The 21,518-nt window shown below is 64.6% G+C and overlaps 1 protein-coding gene across 5 annotated transcripts in view; it reads left to right on the top strand.

Annotated features, from left to right (window-relative positions):
• CELSR2 (cadherin EGF LAG seven-pass G-type receptor 2) overlaps positions 1 to 21,518 on the top strand; it is a 71,879-nt gene that overhangs the window by 44,747 nt on the left and 5,614 nt on the right. For 3 of the 5 annotated variants that reach the window (XM_074936265.1, XM_074936269.1, XM_074936266.1), the window contains 18 exons: positions 159 to 344; positions 7,568 to 7,681; positions 8,350 to 8,524; positions 8,919 to 9,060; positions 10,598 to 10,718; positions 11,463 to 11,646; positions 12,370 to 12,471; positions 12,665 to 12,759; positions 14,468 to 14,677; positions 15,383 to 15,566; positions 16,068 to 16,211; positions 16,876 to 17,065; positions 17,546 to 17,713; positions 17,842 to 17,968; positions 18,325 to 18,525; positions 18,824 to 18,998; positions 20,126 to 20,238; positions 21,248 to 21,327. In XM_074936265.1, the coding sequence (XP_074792366.1) occupies positions 159 to 344; positions 7,568 to 7,681; positions 8,350 to 8,524; positions 8,919 to 9,060; positions 10,598 to 10,718; positions 11,463 to 11,646; positions 12,370 to 12,471; positions 12,665 to 12,759; positions 14,468 to 14,677; positions 15,383 to 15,566; positions 16,068 to 16,211; positions 16,876 to 17,065; positions 17,546 to 17,713; positions 17,842 to 17,968; positions 18,325 to 18,525; positions 18,824 to 18,998; positions 20,126 to 20,238; positions 21,248 to 21,327 (2,711 nt within the window). The remainder of the gene's footprint in view (positions 1 to 158; positions 345 to 7,567; positions 7,682 to 8,349; positions 8,525 to 8,918; positions 9,061 to 10,597; positions 10,719 to 11,462; positions 11,647 to 12,369; positions 12,472 to 12,664; positions 12,760 to 14,467; positions 14,678 to 15,382; positions 15,567 to 16,067; positions 16,212 to 16,875; positions 17,066 to 17,545; positions 17,714 to 17,841; positions 17,969 to 18,324; positions 18,526 to 18,823; positions 18,999 to 20,125; positions 20,239 to 21,247; positions 21,328 to 21,518) is intronic. The other 2 variants (XM_074936267.1, XM_074936268.1) reach the window with 2 other exon arrangements.

The following is a 21,518-nucleotide window of genomic DNA, read 5'->3' on the forward strand; positions in this document are numbered from 1 at the left end:
CCCCCCACATACCCCCCTCCCACTCCACTCCCCTACTGCCCCTCTACTCCCTGCTCCCCCCACTGCCCACTGCTTCCCCCCGTTCCCGCCCCACTGCCCCCCGGCCCCCTACTCCCCTCACTGCCCCCGCCCCCTCTGATGGCCCCCGTTTCTTCCAGCTGAGCGAGGGGCACGTGCTGATGAGCGTCTCCCAGCCTGGCGGCCGTGGCTGGGCGCTCCGGCTGCGCCAGGTGAAGGTGAACGATGGCGGCTGGCATCATTTGCAGCTGGAGCTGCGGCCCGGGCGGGAGAGCGCGGAGGCCGAGGGCCTGGCTGTCCTGTCCCTCGACTACGGCCTGCACCAGGTGCGGGGGCTGGCGGGCACAGAGCTGGGCATGGAGGATGCAGAGCAGCGGGTGGGGCCGAGACAAACCGGGGGCTGGTGTGACGATGTGACGCAGCAGGGAGGGGGGAGTGTTGACCTGGGAATGTGCCCTGGGGACGGGAGACCTGAGAGCCTGTCACCTGAGCCAGGAGGGGGAGGGGGAGGTAACACCTCTGCCCAGGAATGTGGATGGAGGCTGCAGCAGGGAACCTGCTCGGTGGGTTTAGTTTCAGTTTGGGGCTGGGTGGAGGAACACAGGGAACCCCAGGGCTGGGGTCTAAGCTCCCTGCTCCCCCAGAAGGACTTCACTGAGGGGTCCTGGGTGTACCCACAAGCTCTGTTTTGGACTGTGTTCCTGTTGTCCAATAAACCTTCGGTTTTACTGGCTGGCTGAGAGTCTCAGTGAATCCCAGGAAGAGGGGTGCAGGGCCTGGACTCCCCCACACTCCGTGACAACTGGTGGCAGCGGTGGGATCTACTGCACCCCGTGAACGGCGCTTCCTGCAGTAAGTGACTGGGGAACAGTAAAACGAAGGGGGATTGACGGGGACCAGGCGTGCTGAAGATTCAGAGAGAGAGACGGTTTCAGGGGGCGGTTAACCCCTGGGAGTGTGTGACCAGAGAGAAGGACTTTTGCAGTAACAGGGTCCCCCGGGGGATTGCAGCGAGCGGTCCCAGGGGCGGAGGAGTCTGCAACTCGACCCTGGCAAAGAGGTGGTGACCTCAAGAAGGACTGGCACACTAGGGGCTTTTCCTGGAAACCGTGGACAGCTGCCCGGCCTGCGAGTGGCCAGCCGGGAGATGTACGCTAAACGCCTTAAGAGCGACCTGGTGGAGCTGTGCAGGCAGAGGGGGCTGCGCGTCGGGAGGTCCACCAAGGAACAGCTGATTGCCCAGCTGGAGGAGAGGGATCGCTTGGATGACCCGATCCCTGTCCCTGAGGGAAGCCGCCCGGCGGACGCAGCGTGGGCCCTGGGGCCTGACCAGGCTGGGAGGGGTCAGACTGCTGCCCAGGACACCCCGAGACCCTTCCTACCTATGCCTGGGGGAGGGGTTGTGGGAAGCCCAGCGAATACCGAGGGCCCCCTGACCCCAGCAGCCAGCAGGGGATCCTCCCAGCGGAGCTCCCCATCCCTGGAGCGGATGCGGCTGGAATGGGAGAGGGAGAGGAAAATGAGGGAGCTGGAGGATCATGAAAAACAACGTCAACATGAGGAGAAACAACGTCAACATGAGCAGGAGGAGAAGGAGAAACAACGTCAACATGAGCAGGAGGAGAAGGAGAAACAACGTCAACATGAGCAGGAGGAGAAGGAGAGGGAGCGTCAGGAGAAGGAGAGGGAGCGTCAGGAGAAGGAGAGGGAACGTCAGGAGAAGGAGAGGGAGCGTCAGGAGAAGGAGAGGGAACGTCAACATGAGCAGCAGGAGAAGGAGAAACAAAGACAGCATGAACTGGAGCTGGCCAGGCTGAGGAGCAGTGGGGCCCCGGCTGCGGTGAGTGAGGGGGGACCCAAGACTGCAAGGAGCTTTGATAAGTGCTTCCTGGCCCAGCGGAAGGAGGGGGAGGACATAGATAGCTTCCTGACGGCCTTTGAGAATGCCTGCGAGCTGCACAGGGTTGACCCTGCAGACAGGCTCCAGTTCCTCACCCCCTTACTGGACCCCAAAGCCGTGGAGGTCTACAGCCGGATGACCGGGGCAGAGGCAGGGGACTATGAACTGTTCAAACAGGCCCTGCTCCGTGAGTTTGGGCTGACCCCCGAGATGTACCGGAGAAGGTTCCGGAGTCAGCGTAAAACGCCTGAGGTCACCTACCTACAACTGGTCAACAGGATGCAGGGATATGCCCGCAAGTGGACAGCGGGGGCCCAAACTAAAGAGGACCTGCTTGACCTGTTTGTACTGGAGCACCTGTATGAACAGTGCCCTTCCGACCTGAGGCTGTGGCTGGTGGACAAAAAGCTCGCGAACCCCCAGCATGCAGGGCAGCTGGCCGACGAGTTTGTGAACAGTCGGTCAGGGGGTAGCCGGGAGGAGTCCCAAAAGAACAGGCCCCCCCCGATGCAGAGAGAGAGCCACCATGGGGCCTCCCAGCGGGGAAATAGGGAGAACCCCCTCCAAAGGGGAACGCCTGGTGTCGGGCCCCTCCGACCCGTTCGAGGGGACCAACGTGACCTGAGCTGCTATCACTGTGGCCAGAGAGGCCACGTACGGGCCCAGTGCCCCGGGCTCAGGGACAAACTGAGCAGACCCAACCTACCCAGGGTTAACTGGGTAGGGACTCAGCTGGACGAGGGGCAGGCGACCCAGGAAAGGGGGGCTACCAGTTTGCCACCTGCTCAGGAGGGAAGAGTACCCCCAGCCAGCCCCGCCAGAGGGCTGGAGGCTCTGGACTCAGGGTGCTCGGTTTACAGGGTGGGTGCGGGGCTGTCCCTCCGGAGAGAGTGCCTTGTTCCCCTGGAGGTGGATGGGAGGAAGGTCAATGGATACTGGGATACGGGCGCGGAGGTGACGCTGGCCCGGCCCGAGGTGGTGGCCCCAGATCGGGTGGTGCCCAACACCTACCTGACCCTGACGGGGGTGGGCGGGACCCCATTTAAGGTGCCCGTGGCAAGGGTACACCTGAAATGGGGGGCCAAGGAGGGCCCCAAGGATGTGGGGGTACACCACCATTTGCCCACTGAAGTTTTGATGGGGGGAGACCTAGAGGACTGGCCAAGCGACCCCCAGACCGCCCTGGTTGTGACCCGTAGCCAGAGCCGGCGAGGGGCACTGCGACCTGACCCTGGGGAGGGTACCACACTGGAGGCGCGAGACCCTACTCGGGTGGGGAGGGAGCGCCGAGGGGCACGGCTCAGAGAGGCTGCGGCCTCAGACCTGGCCACGGAGGGGGAACCGGGCCCCATCCCTTCCCCAGCCGCTGAGTTCCAGGCCGAGTTGAGGAAAGATCCCTCCTTGCAGAAGCTCAGGGACCTGGCCGACCTCAGTGAGGGACGGACCATGAGGAGAGGCTGCCAGGAGAGGTTCCTGTGGGAGAAGGGGTTCCTGTACCGAGAATGGGCTCCCCCAGGGGAAGGGGAGTCCTGTGGGATCAGGAGGCAGCTGGTGGTCCCCCAGAAGTACCGCCGCAAGCTCCTGTCCCTGGCCCATGACATCCCCCTCGCAGGGCACCAGGGAATCCGGCGCACCCGGCAGAGGTTGCTACAGAACTTTTACTGGCCCGGGGTCTTTACCACCGTCCGGCAGTATTGCCGATCCTGTGACCCCTGTCAGAGGGTGGGGAAGGCCCGGGACAAGGGGAAAGCGGCGTTGAGACCTTTGCCCATCATAGAGGAGCCTTTCCAGAAGGTGGCCATGGACATCGTGGGGCCTCTCAGCAAGACGACCCGGTCGGGGAAGAAATACATTCTGGTGGTGGTAGATTTCGCCACCCGCTACCCCGAGGCAGTGCCCTTAGCTTCCATTGAAGCAGACACCGTGGCAGATGCGCTCCTGACCATTTTCAGCCGAGTGGGGTTCCCCAGGGAAGTCTTGACAGACCAAGGCTCCAACTTCATGTCGGCCCTGCTCCGGTGCTTGTGGGAGAAATGTGGGGTCCGGCATGACTGGGCCTCAGCGTATCACCCCCAGTCCAATGGGCTGGTGGAGAGGTTTAACGGGACGCTAAAGATGATGCTGAAAACCTTTATGAACCAGCACCCGCAGGATTGGGACAAGTACTTACCTCACCTGCTGTTCGCGTACAGGGAGGTGCCCCAGGAGTCTACCGGATTTTCGCCTTTCGAACTGTTATATGGAAGGAGGGTGAGGGGCCCCCTGGACCTGATGAGAGACGAGTGGGAGGGGAAGGCCACTCCCGATGGAGAGTCAGTGGTGGAGTATGTCCTGACCTTCCGAGAGAGACTGGCTGAACTCATGGGCCTGGCCAGGGAGAATCTGGCCAGAGCCCAGAGGAAGCAGAAGGTCTGGTATGACCGCACGGCGCGGGCCCGTGCCTACGCCACCGGGGATCAGGTGATGGTTCTCATCCCCGTGAGAAAGAACAAACTACAGGCCGCCTGGGAGGGCCCGTTCAAGGTCGTCAAGCAGCTCAATGAGGTAAACTATGTGGTGGAGCTGTCGAACCGGGCCCACCACCGCCGGGTGTACCATGTGAATATGATGAAGCCATATTATGCCAGGGGGAATGTGGTGTTAGCTGTGTGTGGTCAGTGGGAGGAGCAGGGAGATGACCCTTTAGTAGATCTATTCCCTGGGACCAGAGCTGGTTCCCCCCTGGAAACAATCCCCCTCTCGGATCAGCTCACCCCTGCCCAGCAAGCTGAGGTCAGGGGGGTGCTGCATCCGTACCGACAGCTGTTTTCCAACCAGCCTGGACGCACTAATCTGACTGTCCACCGGGTGCAGACAGGGTCGCACCCGCCGATAAGATGCTCCCCCTTCCGAGTCACAGGGAAAACTGCTCAGGACCTGGAAAGAGAGGTCCGGGACATGCTGGCTTTGGGGGTGATCCAGCCATCGGCCAGCCCTTGGGCCTCGCCGGTGGTGCTGGTCCCCAAAAAGGATGGGTCAGTCCGGTTCTGTGTGGACTATCGGAAGCTCAATGCCATCACTGTATCGGATGCCTACCCCATGCCCAGGCCGGACGAGCTCCTAGACAAGCTGGGAGGAGCTCGGTACCTTACCACCATGGACCTTACAAAGGGCTACTGGCAAGTGCCGCTGGATGCAGATGCCCGGCTGAAATCGGCCTTTATCACCCCTCTGGGGCTCTATGAGTTTCTGACCCTGCCTTTCGGCCTCAAGGGAGCGCCGGCCACCTTCCAGCGCCTGGTGGACCAGCTCCTGAGGGGGATGGAGAGTTTTGCCGTGGCGTATATTGACGACATCTGTGTCTTTAGCCAGACCTGGGAGGACCACGTGTCCCAGGTTAGACAAGTGCTGGACCGACTCCAGGGGGCTGGGCTGACTGTCAAAGCGGAGAAGTGCAAGGTGGGGATGGCTGAAGTATCTTACCTGGGCCATCGGGTGGGGAGCGGCCGCCTAAAGCCGGAACCGGCCAAGGTGGAGGTGATCAGAGACTGGCCCGCTCCCCACACCAAAAAGCAGGTCCAAGCCTTTATTGGGATGGCAGGATACTACCGAAGATTTGTGCCCCACTTTAGCGCCATAGCCACCCCCATCACTGAGCTATGCAAGAAGGGGAAGCCAGACAAGGTGGTCTGGACCGAGCAGTGCCAGGAGGCTTTCCGGGCGCTGAAGGAGGCTCTGGTCAGTGGCCCAGTTCTAGCAAACCCAGACTTTGACAAGCCCTTTGTGGTGTTCACCGACGCCTCCGACACGGGACTGGGGGCGGTGCTAATGCAGGAGGATGAAAAGGGGGAGAGACACCCCATCGTGTACCTGAGCAAGAAGTTGCTACCCCGGGAGCAACACTACGCGGCCATCGAGAAGGAGTGCCTGGCCATGGTGTGGGCCCTCAAGAAACTAGAGCCCTATCTCTTCGGGCGACACTTCACCGTCTACACCGACCACTCTCCCCTGACCTGGCTGCACCAGATGAAAGGAGCCAACGCCAAGCTCCTGAGGTGGAGCCTGCTCCTGCAGGATTACGACATGGACGTGGTCCACGTGAAGGGAAGTGCCAACCTGATAGCGGATGCGCTGTCCCGGAGAGGGGGCCCCGAACTTCCCCAGGTCACTGGTCACAGTGACCCCGCTCAGTTCAGTCTCGAAGGGGGGAGAGATGTGACGATGTGACGCAGCAGGGAGGGGGGAGTGTTGACCTGGGAATGTGCCCTGGGGACGGGAGACCTGAGAGCCTGTCACCTGAGCCAGGAGGGGGAGGGGGAGGTAACACCTCTGCCCAGGAATGTGGATGGAGGCTGCAGCAGGGAACCTGCTCGGTGGGTTTAGTTTCAGTTTGGGGCTGGGTGGAGGAACACAGGGAACCCCAGGGCTGGGGTCTAAGCTCCCTGCTCCCCCAGAAGGACTTCACTGAGGGGTCCTGGGTGTACCCACAAGCTCTGTTTTGGACTGTGTTCCTGTTGTCCAATAAACCTTCGGTTTTACTGGCTGGCTGAGAGTCTCAGTGAATCCCAGGAAGAGGGGTGCAGGGCCTGGACTCCCCCACACTCCGTGACAGCTGGGACAAAGGGGGGCTGGGCAGGATAAGGGGGGGAGGGGCGGAAGGGGGGCTGGGTGAAGGGTGGGGGCCAGGATGGGGGGCAGGTGCAGGGGGGAAGAGGGGTGGGGGCAAGGTGTGTGGGGTGTGATGGGCCCTGGGGGAGGGTGTAGGGGGCAGGATGGGGAGCTGGGCAAGGCGTGGGGGAGGGGGCGTTAGTCACTGTCGTTCCTTTAAACCTTGTGTCTGTTTCTTCACATTTGAACTGAATTTTGGGGCCAACAACAGAGCCGGGGTGAGAGCAACAGAGACACCCTGGGCTCCCCGCTCCACCGGCGCCCCTCAGCCCTGACCCGCAGCCCCCTCAATCCCACCCCTGGGCTCCCCACTCCACCGGCGCCCCTCAGCCCCGACCCGCAGCCCCCTCAATCCCACCCCTGGGCTCCCCCGCAGCTCTGCTGGTGCCCCTCGCTCCCGACCCGCAGCCCCCTCAATCCCACCCCTGGGCTCCCCACTCCACCGGCGCCCCTCAGCCCCGACCCGCAGCCCCCTCAATCCCACCTCTGGGCTCCCCCGCAGCTCTGCCGGTGCCCCTCGCTCCCGACCCGCAGCCCCCTCAATCCCACCCCTGGGCTCCCCACTCCACCAGCGCCCCTCAGCCCTGACCCGCAGCCCCCTCAATCCCACCCCTGGGCTCCCCCGCAGCTCTGCCGGTGCCCCTCACTCCCAACCCGCAGCCCCCTCAATCCCACCCCTGGGCTCCCCCGCAGCTCTGCTGGTGCCCCTCACTCCCAATCCACAGCCCCCTCAATCCCACCCCTGGGCTCCCCCGCAGCTCTGCCAGTGCCCCTCACTCCCGCCCGACAGCCCCCGCTCTGCTATCCCAGCCCTGGGCTCCCCCCAGCTCTGCCGGTGCCCCTCACTCCTGACCTGCAGCCCCCTCAGTCCCATCCCTGGGCTCCCCCCCCCCCCAGCTCTGCCAGTGCCCCTCACTCCCGCCCGACAGCCCCCGCCCTGCTCTCCCAGCCCTGGGCTCCCTGAGCTCTGCAGGGCCCAGCGCTCACCGGTCTCTCTGGCAGGTGCTGGAGGTCGTCGGCAGCGAGCTGCAGGGGCTGAAGCTGGGGAACCTGAGCGTGGGCGGCGTGGCGGGCGCGGGGGGCCGGGTGCAGCAGGGATTCCGCGGCTGCATGCAGGTACCGGGGGGCGCCGGGCGGTTCGTACCCTCCTCTGGGTGCCAGCCAGGGGATGGGCCCATCCGGCTGGGACCTGGCACCTGGGCGGGCAGGTAATAGCAGCATCACGGCCAGACCTACAGCCCCTGGCTCTTGGGCAGCCCCACCGCTGTCCGCGGGCACCCGCCGGCCCCAAGTCCCAGGGTCAGACTGTGGCCTCCTCTAGTGGCCAGTCCTGGCAGCTACAGCCTGCCACACAGTTGGGCCCTTGGGGGCTGGTTTCCATCCTCTGCTGCTGGGTCTGGGGTACAGCATGAAACACGCAAACAAGGGGGTGATGGGGGAACCCTGCCCCCTGCTGGGGGGCTGCCAGGGAGGCTCCAGGCCCATTCTTGGAGGGGGCTCTGGGCCTGTTCTCAGGGGGGCTGTGGGCCGATTCTTGGGGAGGCTCTGGGCTGATTCTTGGTGGGCTGTGGGCTCGTTCTGGGGGGAGGGGGTCTGTGCCCGTTCTCAGTGGTGCTCCAGGTCTGTTCTCAGGGGGGCTCTGGGCTGATTCTCCGGGGCTCTGGGCCCGTTCTGGGGCGGGGGGCTCTAGGCCCATTCTCGGGGGCGCTCCGGGCCCACTCTGAGGGGGGCAGAGGGGGGCGGGGCCAATGCCAGGCTCACCGGAGCCCCTCGTGCCCTGGCAGGGGGTGCGGATCGGCGAGACGTCGGCCAGTGCCGTGGCCCTGAACGTGAACCAGGCCGAGCGGGTGAGCGTGGAGCACGGCTGCAGCGTCCCTGACCCCTGCGACTCCAGCCCCTGCCCAGCCAACAGCTACTGCAATGACGACTGGGACAGCTTCTCCTGCAGCTGTGACCCAGGTGAGGGGCAAGAACTGGGCGGGGGGCAGTGTTCCCTGCCCTGCAGTGCCCGCACCAGGGGGGTCACATGCTGCCTGGTGATCCCTGTGCATCTTCAGGGGTATTTGCCCCGCCCCAGTACAGCCCCCAGGAGCCCCTTGGGATCGGCGGGGCACATCTCAGTCAGGCTGGGGAGCCGTGGGGCGCTCAGGCCAGCGGCTCTGGGGCTGGTCACACGCAAGGGGCACCCCAAGGCTGGCCAGCCCCCTGGAGGACAGCTCCGGCCAAGGCCGCCTGGCTGTACTGCACGCAGAGCATCACTCCTTCTCAGCCAGCAGGGGCAGGCGGCCGTGGGAGCCCCGGGCTGCGGCATTGGGACACTGAACCTCCAGGCATCTCCTCCTTCCTGCCCCAGGTTATTATGGAGACAGCTGTGCCCACGTGTGTGCCCTCAACCCCTGTGAGCACCAGGCCACGTGCACTCGCAAGCCCAGCGCCCCACACGGCTACATCTGCGAGTGTCCCCCCAGCTACTTCGGCCCCTACTGCGAAAACAAGTGAGATGCCGGGACGCGGGGCGTGCGTCTGCCGTGCACGTAGACACGCTGTGTGGGCATAGGACTGGTGTGCGCACACAGTGGGTGTGTGGGGGGGTGTGCAGTGCAGGTGTGTGCTGGGTGTGCGTGTGTGTGTGCGTGCGCAATGCAGAGCTATGGAGTGAGTGTGCATGCCCTATGCAGGTATATTCAGTAAATGTGTGTGTGTGGCTGTGTGCAGTGTTCGTGTGCACTCAGGGTGGGTGTGTGCATGCTGTCCAGGCATACGCACTGCACCTATATGCTGTGTGTGCACCTAGTAGAAATGTATGTAGTATGTGTGTGTGCATGGCATGTGGGTGTACTCAGTGATTGTGTGTGTGTGTGTGTAGTGCAGGTGTATGCAGTCAGCGTGTGTGCCGTGCAGGTGTTCACAATGAGTGTGTGTACAGTGTGTGTGTGCAGTGCAGATGTACAGTGTTTGTGTGTGCTGTGCAGGTTATGCAGTGATTGTGTATGTGTGTGCATGTGCACAGTGAGTGTGCATGCAGTGCAGGTGTGTGCTGGGTGTGCGTGCAGTTCAGGTGTATGCTGAGTGTACATTAGGGTTCTGTGCAGTGCAGGTGTGTGCTGGGTGTATGCTGGGTTTGCATGCAGTGCAGGTGTATGAAGGGTGTACATTGGGGGGTGCTTAGAGTGCAGGTGTACGCTGGGTGTGCATGCCGTGTAGGTGTGTCACGGAGTGTGGGGGAGTCCAGGCCCTGCACCCCTCTTCCTGGGATTCACTGAGACTCTCAGCCAGCCAGTAAAACAGAAGGTTTATTGGACAACAGGAACACAGTCCAAAACAGAGCTTGTGGGGACACCCAGGACCCCTCAGTGAAGTCCTTCTGGGGGAGCAGGGAGCTTAGACCCCAGCCCTGGGGTTCCCTGTGTTCCTCCACCCAGCCCCAAACTGAAACTAAACCCACCGAGCAGGTTCCCTGCTGCAGCCTCCGTCCACATTCCTGGGCAGAGGTGTTACCTCCCCCTCCCCCTCCTGGCTCAGGTGACAGGCTCTCAGGTCTCCCGTCCCCAGGGCACATTCCCAGGTGAACACTCCCCCCTCCCTGCTGCGTCACAAGGTGTATGCTGGTGTACATTGGGGGTGGTTCAATGCAGGTGTATGCTGGTGTACGTTGGGGGGGTGTGCAGTGCAAGCATACCCTGGGTGTACGCTGTGTGTGCATGCAGTGAAGGTGTATGCTAGGTGTGCGTGCAGGGTTGGTGTACGCCGGGAGTGCGTGCAGTGCAGGTGTACGCTGAGTGTACACTGGGGGTGCATGCAGTGCACGCCCAGGCAGTGTGTGCCCAGTGTCTGGTAGCATGTTGCGGGCATTGTGTGTGCAGTGCATATGCAGTGAGTGTGCCAGGCATGTGTGGGAGTGGTACCCAGAGTGAGGGTGGGGGGGGGACGGTGCAGCGCACACGGGTGAGTGCCAGGTGCCCAGCAAGGGCGTGGGGGGGGCAGCCTGTTGAGTGGGGAGGCAGGTAACGAAGCTGGGGCTGCTCTGCACAGGATCGACCAGCCGTGCCCGCGGGGGTGGTGGGGGCACCCCACGTGCAGCCCCTGCAACTGTGACGTCAGCAAAGGCTTCGACCCCGACTGCAACAGAACCAGTGGGGAGTGTCACTGCAGGGTGAGTGAGAGAGGCCCCACCGCAGAGGGACTGGGGGGTGCCCGGGTCAGCAGTGGGGAGATACCACTGCAGGGGAGTGGCGGGGTGCCCAGGTCAGCTGGGCGGAGATACCACTGCAGGGAGACTGGGGCGTGCGCGGGCTAGCTGGGAGGATATACGACTGAAGGAGGATTGGGGGGTGCTCAGCCCAGCTGCGGGGGATAACACTGCTTGGGGGTGCCAGTGACCCAGGGCTCCCAGAAGGGCTCCATCAGGGGCCGGGAGTTGAGCAGCACTCGGGGCAAGGGGTTCCCATGAGGCAGGTTGGGGGCCCAGATGGAGTGTGAGACTTTTTGCCCTCTGCAGCCTTGGGGGTGGGCAGGTGGGGCTGGTCTCTGGTGGTACCTGCCCCATAGGACGACTCTGCCCTTGGCCCCGGACAGCAGGCAGCCGAGGGGCTGGCAGTGGGACATGGTCGGTGCAGTGCCTGCTGCCTGCATGGTGGTCCATGCGTGAGCAGAGTTTGGCGGGTCTCAGCGAGTCAGTGTCACCCACTCCAGAGCACTAACTACGCCCTGCCAGCAGCCTTAGCTGGATGGGTGGGAGCTGTTCTCCCCTCCACCGAGAGGAGCCCCATGGGGCACGGGGCAATGGGTGGATCTGGCCCTGTGGTGGCTTGTGGGCTGCCTGGTCAATAGATGGGGGTTGGCTGTGCAGGGCTGCCAGCTGCCCGCTGGGGCTAAAGTCCTGTGTTCTGCCCCCCAGGAGAATCACTACTGCCCGCTGGCCAGCGACTCCTGCCTGCTGTGCGACTGCTACCCCACGGGCTCCCTGGCACGGCTCTGCGACCCCGAGACAGGGCAGTGCCAGTGCAAGCCAGGCGTCATCGGGCGACGCTGCGACCGCTGTGACAACCCCTTTGCCGAGGTCACCGCCAACGGCTGCGAAGGTCAGACCGGCCCCTGTGGCACGGCGGGCGTGGTCCTCAGGGCATAGCGGGTGCGGCCCCCAGGGCATGGAAGGGCCCAGCCTCCAGGGCATGGCGGGACATGGTCCCCAGGGCGAGGTGGGGCACAGTCCCCATGGCATGTCTGGCACAACCCTGAGGGAGGAGCAGGACACAACTGCCAGCATGAGGCGGGGTGTGGCCCCCCAGGGTGCGGCAGGGCCCAGCACCACTCAGGATGCCAGTGGGGGGCATGCCCAGGACACAGGATTTCGACTGGGGGCAGTGTGGGGGGAACGGCCACCCCAGTAGGGAAATAAAGGAGACTCTGGGGGGCCAGAGTCAGCTGGGGGCTGAATGGACCATAGCCCCTGAGCTGTGGGCACCCTGCCCCCCCACACTGGCGAAGGGGTGCCTGGGCCGCTGGCTGCCAAGGTCTCCCAGCCAGGATGTGGGCCATGGCCCCAGGTGATGTCCCATCCCCCCATCCATTGTTATCCAGACTCCCCATGGACCCCGCTGCCTGCCCACCGCCCGGCAGGCCCTTGTCCAGGCGGGGTCTGTGATAGCAACCCCCCAACCGAGGGCTGTCCTGTGGCCCCTGTGCCCCGCAGCCAGGGCTCTCCTGAGCACACTGCGGTAAACTGGGCCCCTGGACCTGCCCAGCTGGGGGCACCTGCTGGGCGCCCCGGGGCTCTCGCTCTGATTTGCCTCTTTGCCGTGCAGTGAATTATGACAGCTGCCCCCGTGCCATCGAAGCCAACATCTGGTGGCCCCGCACCCGCTTTGGGCTGCCCGCCGCATCACCGTGTCCCCGCGGATCCTTGGGTAACTATGTGCCGCTGCGACGGGAGACGGTGCTCGATGCGCCCTCATGCCATGGCTGCAGCGTGATGCCCTGTGCCTGCCTGCCCAAACGCTAGGGGTGCAGGACGGCGCTGAGTCTCTGGCCCGTGCTGGCAGCAGGGGCTGGTGGGCAGGGCCGGGGCCCCCCACGGTGACCCCTGCTCTCTTCCCGCAGGCACTGCGGTGCGGCACTGTGATGAGCACAAGGGCTGGCTGGCTCCCAACCTCTTCAACTGCACCTCGCTGCCCTTCGCCCAGCTCCAGAGCCTGGTGAGTGGCATCTGCCCAGCGCCCACAGAGCCGGGGAGCCCAGCCCCAGCCCTGCCAGGGCCCCCGTGGCAGCTCCCAGTGCCCTGGCTGTGACTCCGGGGGGCCCCAGCATGCACTGCTCCACCTGGCGAGGCGAGACCTGGGGTGCTCCCTGTACGGGCAGCCCCAGGTGTCATTGACGCCGGACTTGGCTCCCCAGTGCCAGGCGCTTTGGACAAGGTCGTGTTGTGCTCTCGGCCAGCCCCAGTGCAGGGGCCGTCGGTGCTGCCAGGCTCCCCTTGCCCTGCCCCACACTTCATCCTGGCCCCCCAGTTCTGTCCCCAGCCCCCCTCAGGCTTTACCCCCTCTCCCAGGATGGGGGTGCTGGGGGTTCCTCTCCCCCACCAGGCCAGTGGCATCTTCAGGGGTCTTCACCCCCCTCTGCCTCTGCCCAGGCCAAGTGGGTGGGGGGCCGATGAGTTGCCCTGTCACTCACTGTGGAGCGGGCTGACCCGCTGGGCTGTTTAGTGCCCCCCCATGGGAACGGTATCGGGGGGGAGCTCTGCCAGCTTCCTGCAGCAGCTCTGATTGGCTGCTCTTTCCCAGGAGACGGGGCAGTGGGGAAGGCAGCGAATCAGAGGGGGTTTTCCCACAAGCTGACCAGTCCCATCCTTGAGGAGGACATCATGACAGCTAAACTGGGAGGAGAGGTAGATACGCTGGAGGGTAGGGATAGGATACAGAGGGCCCTAGACAAATTAGAGGATTGGGCCAAAAGAAATCTGATGAGGTTCAACAAGGTCAAGTGCAGAGTCCTGAACTTAGGATGGAAGAATCCCATGCACCGCTACAGACTAGGGACCGAATGGCTCGGCAGCAGTGCGGCAGAAAAGGACCTAGGGGTGACAGTGGACGAGAAGCTGGATTTGAGTCAACAGTGTGCCCTTGTTGCCAAGAAGGCCAATGGCATTTTGGGATGTATAAGTAGGGGCATTGCCAGCAGATTGAGAGACGTGATCGTTTCCCTCTATTCGACAGTGGTGAGGCCTCATCTGGAGTACTGTGTCCAGTTTTGGGCCCCACACTACAAGAAGGACGTGGAAAAATTGGAAAGAGTCCAGCGAAGGGCAACAAAAATGATTAGGGGACTGGAACACATGAGTTATGAGGAGAGGCTGAGGGAACTGGGATTGTTTAGTCTGCGGAAAAGAAGAATGAGGGGGGATTTGATAGCTGCTTTCAACTCCCTGAAAGGGGGTTCCAAAGAGGATGGTTCTAGACTGTTCTCAGTGGTAGCAGATGACAGAACAAGGAGTAATGGTCTCAAGTTGCAGTGGGGGAGATTTAGGTTGGATATTAGGAAAAACTTTTTCACTAGGGGGGTGGTGAAACACTGGAATGCGTTACCTAGGGAGGTGGTAGAATCTCCTTCCTTAGAGGTTTTTAAGGTCAGGCTTGACAAAGCCCTGGCTGGGATGATTTAGTTGGGGATCGGTCCTGCTTTGAGCAGGGGGTTGGACTAGAACCTCCCAAGGTCCCTTCCAACCCTGATATTCTATGATTCTACAGCTAGGCTCCCTTGGGACTCCCCTGCCTCCCCAGCGCCCGGCTCTGAGCCCCCAGGCCATAATCAGTCTGAGGCCCCCCGCTCCCCTGGTGCTGAGCCCCAAGGCTACGTTCAGTGCCCCTCCCCGGTGCCCAGCACTGACGACTGCCTTGCCTGGCGCAGGCGGAGCGGCTGCTGCGGAACGAGTCGCTCCTGGACCTGGGGCTGGCGCAGCGGGTGGCCCTGCAGCTGCACAATGCCACCCAGCACACAACCAGCTACTTCGGCAGCGACGTGCGGGTGGCGTACCAGCTCTGTGCCCGCCTCCTGCAGCACGAGAGCCACCAGCAAGGCTTCGGCCTGGCTGCCACACAGGACGTCCACTTCACCGAGGTGCCAGCGGGTCGGGAGAGTGGCTGGGGTGGCGCGGGGAAGCCCTGCCAGGCGGGCACAGGGGTGGGGGCTTCAGGTAGCATTTGCCAGGGAGGGAAGGACCTTGGTGCCCCTGCTCCTGGGCACGGGGGGCTTGTTGTGGTCAGAGGACGGTCCCCTGCTGGGGCCACGCATGTGCCCCATGGCAAACCGACCCCATGGAGCTGGAGACTGACCCCATGCAAAGCAGCCGGCCTGGGGACCTGGGAAAGAATCTGGGCACTGCCATGCCTGTCCAGGCTGCCCCTGGGCACAGGCACAGGGGGCTGACGGGAAGGATGTGGGGCCCCAGTGTCGCTTGATGCAGGCTGCCCAGGGGACCTCAGGGGCTCTTGTGGCCCGGGGCAGGTGATTCCCCCTCACACCCACAAGCAAAACACCCAGCTGGGGAGATGGGCCAGGGAGGGTCCCACAGGGGCAGGTGAGTCCCACAGGTCAGGCAGGGCCCCAGACACCCTGACTCCATGGGGCTGGATCCTCAGGTGGCCCCATTGAGACCCGAACCGTGACCTTGGCTCAGCCCCAGAGGGGTGGGACCAGGGGCTCGGTCACCATGGCGACGAGCCTGCCACAGTGCCGAGCCAGGCCCATGCTCTGGACCCCCACCCGGGGGTGCCCAGTGTGTCAGCCCAGCAGGGCCCCATGCTCATGGTGCCCCCCCTGCAGAACCTGCTGCAGGTGGGCAGTGCCCTGCTGGGCCCCAGCAACAAGCGCCACTGGGAGCTGATCCAGCAGACGGAGGGCGGCACGGCCTGGCTGCTGAAGTGCTATGAGGATTACGCCAGCACCCTGGCCCAGAACCTGCGCCAGACCTACCTGAGCCCCTTCACCCTCGTCACGCCCAACATCGGTGAGGGCGGTGCACTGGAGACGTGGCTGTCGCGTGGGGGCGTGGCTGTCAAGTGGGGGGCGTGGCTGTCGTGTGGGGGTGTGGCTGTCGTGTGGGGGCATGGCTGTCATGTGGGGGGCGTGGCTGTCACGGGGCGTGGCTGTCGCGTGGGGGCGTGGCTGTCATGTGGGGGGCGTGGCTGTCGTGTGGGGGCTTGGCTGTTGCATCATGGGGGCGCAGGCTGCTGTGCCCAGGAGCTGGAAGGGGAGCCCGAGCGTGTGAGGGAGCCCAGCCTGGCGCCAGGCCACATTTGGCTGCCCAGCCTTATCCACCCCAGGGCCCGCTCCTGAGCAGTCCCTGGCCGGGGAGGGTGGGTACTCGGCGCCCCCATGGCTGGGCCTGGGAGTCTCCAGGGCTCCCAGAATCGTGGCCCTACATTGGCCTGGTGCCAGCACGGGCAGGAGGGTGGGGTGAGCTCGTCGGGGGCAGGCCCAGGCCCTCATGAGGGGGTCTCTCGGCCAGTCATCTCTGTAGTGCGGCTGGACAAGGGGAACTTCGCTGGCGCCAAGCTGCCCCACTACGAGGCGCTGCGGGGTGAGAAGCCCGCGGACCTGGAAACCACCGTCATCCTCCCCGAAACCGTCTTCCAGGCGCCTGAGGGCAAAGGTGAGTCAGTGACAGTGCCCCACCGGGGGGCACCAGCAGGGGTGGAGCTGGGCAGCACCTGTGGGGAGCCCAGGATTGAGGCAGGGCTGGGGGGGAGCCCAGGGCTGGGATTGAGGGGGCTGCGGGTCGGGAGTGAGGGGCACTGGCAGGGCTGGGGGGGAGCCCAGGGTTGGGACTGAGGGGGCTGCGGGTCGGCAGTGAGGGGCACCGGCAGGGCTGGGGGGGAGCCCAGGGCTGGGATTGAGGGGGCTGCGGGTCGGGAGTGAGGGGCACCGGCAGGGCTGTGGGGGCTGGGATTGAGGGGGCTGCGCGTCGGCAGTGAGGGGCACCGGCAGGGCTGGGGGGGAGCCCAGGGCTGGGACTGAGGGGGCTGCGGGTTGGGAGTGAGGGGCACCGGCAGAGCTGTAGGGGAGTCCAGGGCTGGGATTGAGGGGGCTGTGGGTCGGAAGTGAGGGGCACCGGCAGAGCTGTAGGGGAGCCCAGGGCTGGGCTGTAATCCTAGACCCGCTGCAGTCCTGGGGGAACGTGGCACAACCTGGTGCTGTCTGTGGGCACCGGCCTGTATTGCAGGGAGTGCGGCGTGACTGGTCCTTGCCTAGGTCCGTGCTGCCCTCGTGGGAGCAAGGTCCGGCCCTGCTCTCACCTACCATGATTCTCCCTCCAGACCCGCTCATGGTCAGCGCCAAGCTGCCCCCCAGCTCCGCAGAGGAGGAGGAGGAGGAGCCGGCGCTGGTGACCCGGCACAAGAGGCATCCGGAGCTGAGTGAGGGCCAGGCCGTGGCCAGCGTCATTATCTACCGCACCCTGGCGGGGCTGCTGCCAGAGCAGTACGACACGGACAAGCGGAGCCTGCGGTACCCACGGCGCTGGGGAGAGGTTCCCAGGGCCGGGGGGGGGGGGCGGGGGCGTTGGGGAGAGGAGCCGGGAGGTGCTGGGGAGAAGACGGTGCTAGGTGGGGCACGGAGAGGCAGTGAAGGCCCCTGTTTACCCTCAGCCAACGTGCCATGGCCCTGCCCTGTGGGGTCCCCAGGGGAACTTGGTCTCCACGGCCCCGCTGGGAACTGGGCTTGGACCCTCCCCCATCTCCTCTGGCAGATAGCTATGGCGGGGAGGGGAGGTACAGGTGGGATGCAGGTAGCTGGGGGGGGTCGCAGAGGCGCAGGGGGACAGGTAGCTGTGGCGGGGGGCACATGCGGGGGCAGGTAGCTGTGGGGGGTGGCAGAGGCGCAGGGGGAAAGGTGGGTGGGCAGATAGCTGGGGGGCTGTCGCTGGGGCCGAGGCGAGTGAGGCGGGGCACGTGGCGCTGGGTCCCACTGTGCCAGCTGTTCCCGCAGGGTCCCCAAACGGCCCATCATCAACACGCCGGTGGTGAGCATCATGGTGCACGACGAGGAGCAGCGGGGGCCGCGGGCACTGGAGAAGCCCATCACCGTGCAGTTCCGGCTGCTGGAGACGGAGGAGCGCTCCAAGCCCATCTGCGTCTTCTGGAACCACTCCATACTGTGAGTACCCCGCGCTGGGCCCAGCACCCCCAGCCCGCCCACCTGCGGGGGGGCTCTGGGCTCGCAGGCCCTGTTACCCCACCGGGGTCCCCCAGAACCCCCCCGACTCCGGCTCTCCTGCTCCCCAGGCCTGGTGGGGCGGGCGGCTGGTCGGCCAGGGGCTGTGAGCTGGTCTTCAGGAACCAGAGCCACGTCAGCTGCCAGTGCAGCCACATGACCAGCTTCGCCGTGCTGATGGACATCTCCAGGAGAGAGGTGAGCGGGCAGTGGGCGGGGCCCCAACCCAGGGGCGGAGCCATGGGCGGGGTCACAGTATTAGAGGTGAGAGGGGGCGGAGCCCAGATAGCCAGGGGGCAGAGCCATGGGCAAGGCCACAGTATGAAAGGAGGGATGGGGTGGGGTGGGGCCCCATCCCCCAGGGAGTGCAGCTATGGGTGGGCCCACAGTGTGAGGGGTGAAAGGGGGAGGAGCCCCATTCCCAAGGAGGTGGAGCCATGGGTGGAGCCCCGTGTGAGAGAGGGCGGGGCTATGGTGATCTCTGAGCCCTGAGCTGGTTGGGGGGCAGGGCCTGTGTGCTGGTTGCTGCCCAACGAGCCCCCTTTGCCCCCCAGAACGGGGAGATCCTGCCGCTGCAGACCATCACCTACGCCTCCGTGGCCGTGACGCTGGGCAGCCTCCTGCTCACCTTCCTGGTGCTGGCCGGCCCGCGGGCCCTGCGTGGCAACCAGCACAGCATCCGCAAGAACACCGCCACCGCCCTCTTCCTCGCCGAGCTCGTCTTCCTGCTGGGCATCAACCAGGCCGACGTCCCCGTGAGCCTGCGGGCGGGCGCTGCGGGGGGCTGGGCTGGCCGGGGACCCTCCTGCGGCGCGACTGGGCTGGGGTGGGGCGCTGAGCAGGTAGCGGCTGGGCTGGGCCCAGGGCCCTGCGCATGGGGCCCCGGCGGGGCTGGCTGAGCCCAGGCATGGAGGCCCTGCAGGGTGCAGTCTCCTAGCTGGGGGCAGCAGGGCGCCCTAGAGCCTGTGGGGCACATGGTAACCCGGGTGTCCTGGGGCCTTTCCCTGGCTGTGCCGGCTCCCCCTGCCCCCTAACGCCCGGCCCTCCCCGCAGTTTGCCTGCACCGTGATCGCCATCCTGCTGCACTTCTTCTACATGTGCACCTTCGCCTGGCTCCTGCTGGAGGCGCTGCACCTCTACCGCATGCTGACCGAGGTGCGGGACATCAACCATAGCCCCATGCGCTTCTACTACATGGTGGGCTGGGGCGTGCCAGCCTTCATCACAGGTGAGCCCCGGCGCTGCCTCGCCTCCCTGCTGGGGCTCCACTGTCCGCCGCTGGGCAAGGCAGGGAGGGGAGTGCTCTCGGCAGGCTGGTAGGAGCAGGGCGCCCCCCAACCCCACGATGGCTGGGAGTTCAGCACTGAGCCCGCACCACCCAGTTATCTTTCTAGTGTGAATTCCTCTGGAGTCACAGACCGTCCCCTTGGGCACTCCGCTCTGTCGCCACCCCGGTGAGCCGGCCTTTGTGGTGGCTGGTCCCTCACGCCACAGATCACAGCGAGGTTCAGGTCACGCCCAGTCCCAAAGGATCAGTCACTCACTCAGGTCAGCTGCACCTCAGATCTCACCCCAAAGACAGGGCTTGCAGCGAAACCTCTAACAAACTATCTACAGAGTCATTAGCTAGGAAGAGGTAACGAGGGTTACTGATGAGGTTACAGCAGGTAACAGAGATACACAAACGAGTTCCAACCTTATGGTTCAAAAGGTAATAGAGGCTTCTCTGAGAAGCCAGCTCTGTGTCCTTTAGGGCTAACCCAGGCTAAGCAGCCAGACATCTCTTGCATATGCCTACAAACACTTGGCCCCCCAGCGTCCAAGCAGCTCAAAGATCCCAGGTCCCTTTCGTTTGGGGGTTTGATTCCCCCCCACCTTGTGCTCTAAACTGCAAACTCAGCAGCTGGGGGGAACCCACTCCCCTGACTCCTCTTCTGTCCTCTCGCTGACGGTACGTAGGGATGATCCAGTGGCAGGTCTGGTATCCATGGACCTCTCCCGTGGGGCAGGGCGTCACCCCTTCCTTGGCGCCCAGCCCTTTGCACTAGCTAACGTCTCTCCAGGCTGCTGGTCCCACCGGCTCACGATCCGACCCCTCAGATGTCACCGTCCGATAAGGGATACAGCCGTTCTGGGTGGGAACGCTCCCAAGCACTCCGGGAAGACTGACCGCATCCTTCCCATTCTGCTCCCTGGTTAACACCGGGCCGATCGCTCCGTGTTCAGTGGAGACACGGGGCCCTTGGCATGGGTGGTGCCTGGTCCGCCAGCGACGCAGAGGGCTCATGGGTTGCTGGCTCCTCCGTACTCTGCCAGGATGGGATGTGATGAGCCATGTGGCTCCTCTCTTCACAGGACTGGCCGTGGGGCTGGACCCTGAGGGCTACGGGAACCCCGATTTCTGCTGGCTCTCCATCTATGACACGCTGGTCTGGAGCTTCGCCGGGCCCATCGCCTTCGCCGTCTCAGTGCGTATGGGGGCAGCAGGGGCTCGGAGGCTAGTGCATGGGGCTGGGGAGACACGGGGAGGATCAAAGGGCAGCAAGACCAACAGCAGCATGGTCTGGCCCGGGTACCCCCAGTCTCCTTGCAGTGGTATCTCCTCTAGCTGACCCAGGCACACCCCCCCCAGTCCCTCTGCAGTGGTATCTCCCTCACTCACCCTGCCGTGAGTCTCCCCTGGGCAGTGGGTCGAAGCCTTTGCTGACGTCACAGTTGCAGGGGCCGCACATGGGGTGCCCCCACCACCCCCGCGGGCACGGCTGGTCGATCCTGTGCAGAGCAGCCGCCGCTTCGTTACCTGCCCCCCAGTGCACAGGCTGCCCCCCCCTCACACCCTCACTGGGCACCCGGCACTGACCCGCGTGCGCTGCACCGCCCCCCCTCACTCTGGTTGGGGGGAGACTAGGAGTCAGGACTCCTAGCTCCTATCCCTGCTCTTGGGGGGGGAGGTCTAGTGGTTAGAGCAGGGGGGTTGGGAGCCAGGACTCCTGGGTTCTCTTCCCAGGCCAGTCACTGACTTTCTGTTTGACCTGGGACAGGCCTCTTTGCCTCTCAGTGCCTCAGTTTCCCCGCTGAGGTCCCCTGCTGGGGAGAGCCATGAGGGGCGAGGGGAGGGCCTGGGCCATGCAGACCTGCTGCCCTTCCTCCCACTGGCCTGCAGACTCCTCCTGTCACGTGGGGGCAGGAAGGGAACCCCCTCACTATGGGTTCCTTGGAAGTGTCCCAGCTCAGCCGGACCAGGGCTCTGACCCAGGGGCTGCTTCCCATGGCTCATGCCTGCGCAAGCGCATCCTGCCAAGAAACAGCCTCCTTCTGCCTGGGGGGGGGCCTTGGGCTGGGGCCCTGCCGGGGGGCCTTGGGCTCCGCATTACAGCCACTTGGGCAGACTGTGGGGAGGGGCAGGGGGCCATGGGGAGGGGCTGGGGGACCCTGGGCCCTGCCTCCTGTTGCTGACCCACCCTCTCCCCCGCGCAGACGAGCGTCTTCCTCCATGTCCTGGCCACCAAAGCCGCCTGCCTGGCCCAGGAGCGGGGCTTCGAGAAGAGGGGCCCAGTGTGAGTCTTACCCCCCGCGCCCCCCCGGGAAGCGCTGGCTGGCAGGGCAGCACGGGAGGTGCTGACTGAGGCCTGCTCCCAGGGGGAGGGAACTGGGGGGGTGTTTCTTGGGGGGAGGGGTCGGTGCAGGCAGGGTTGGTGTGGGGGTGGGCGGGGGAGGGGTTTGTGTGGGCATGGGCAGGGGTCAGTGT

The sequence above is a fragment of the Natator depressus genome, chromosome 21 (genome assembly GCF_965152275.1).
Source record: "Natator depressus isolate rNatDep1 chromosome 21, rNatDep2.hap1, whole genome shotgun sequence".
Taxonomy (NCBI): Eukaryota; Metazoa; Chordata; order Testudines; family Cheloniidae; genus Natator; species Natator depressus.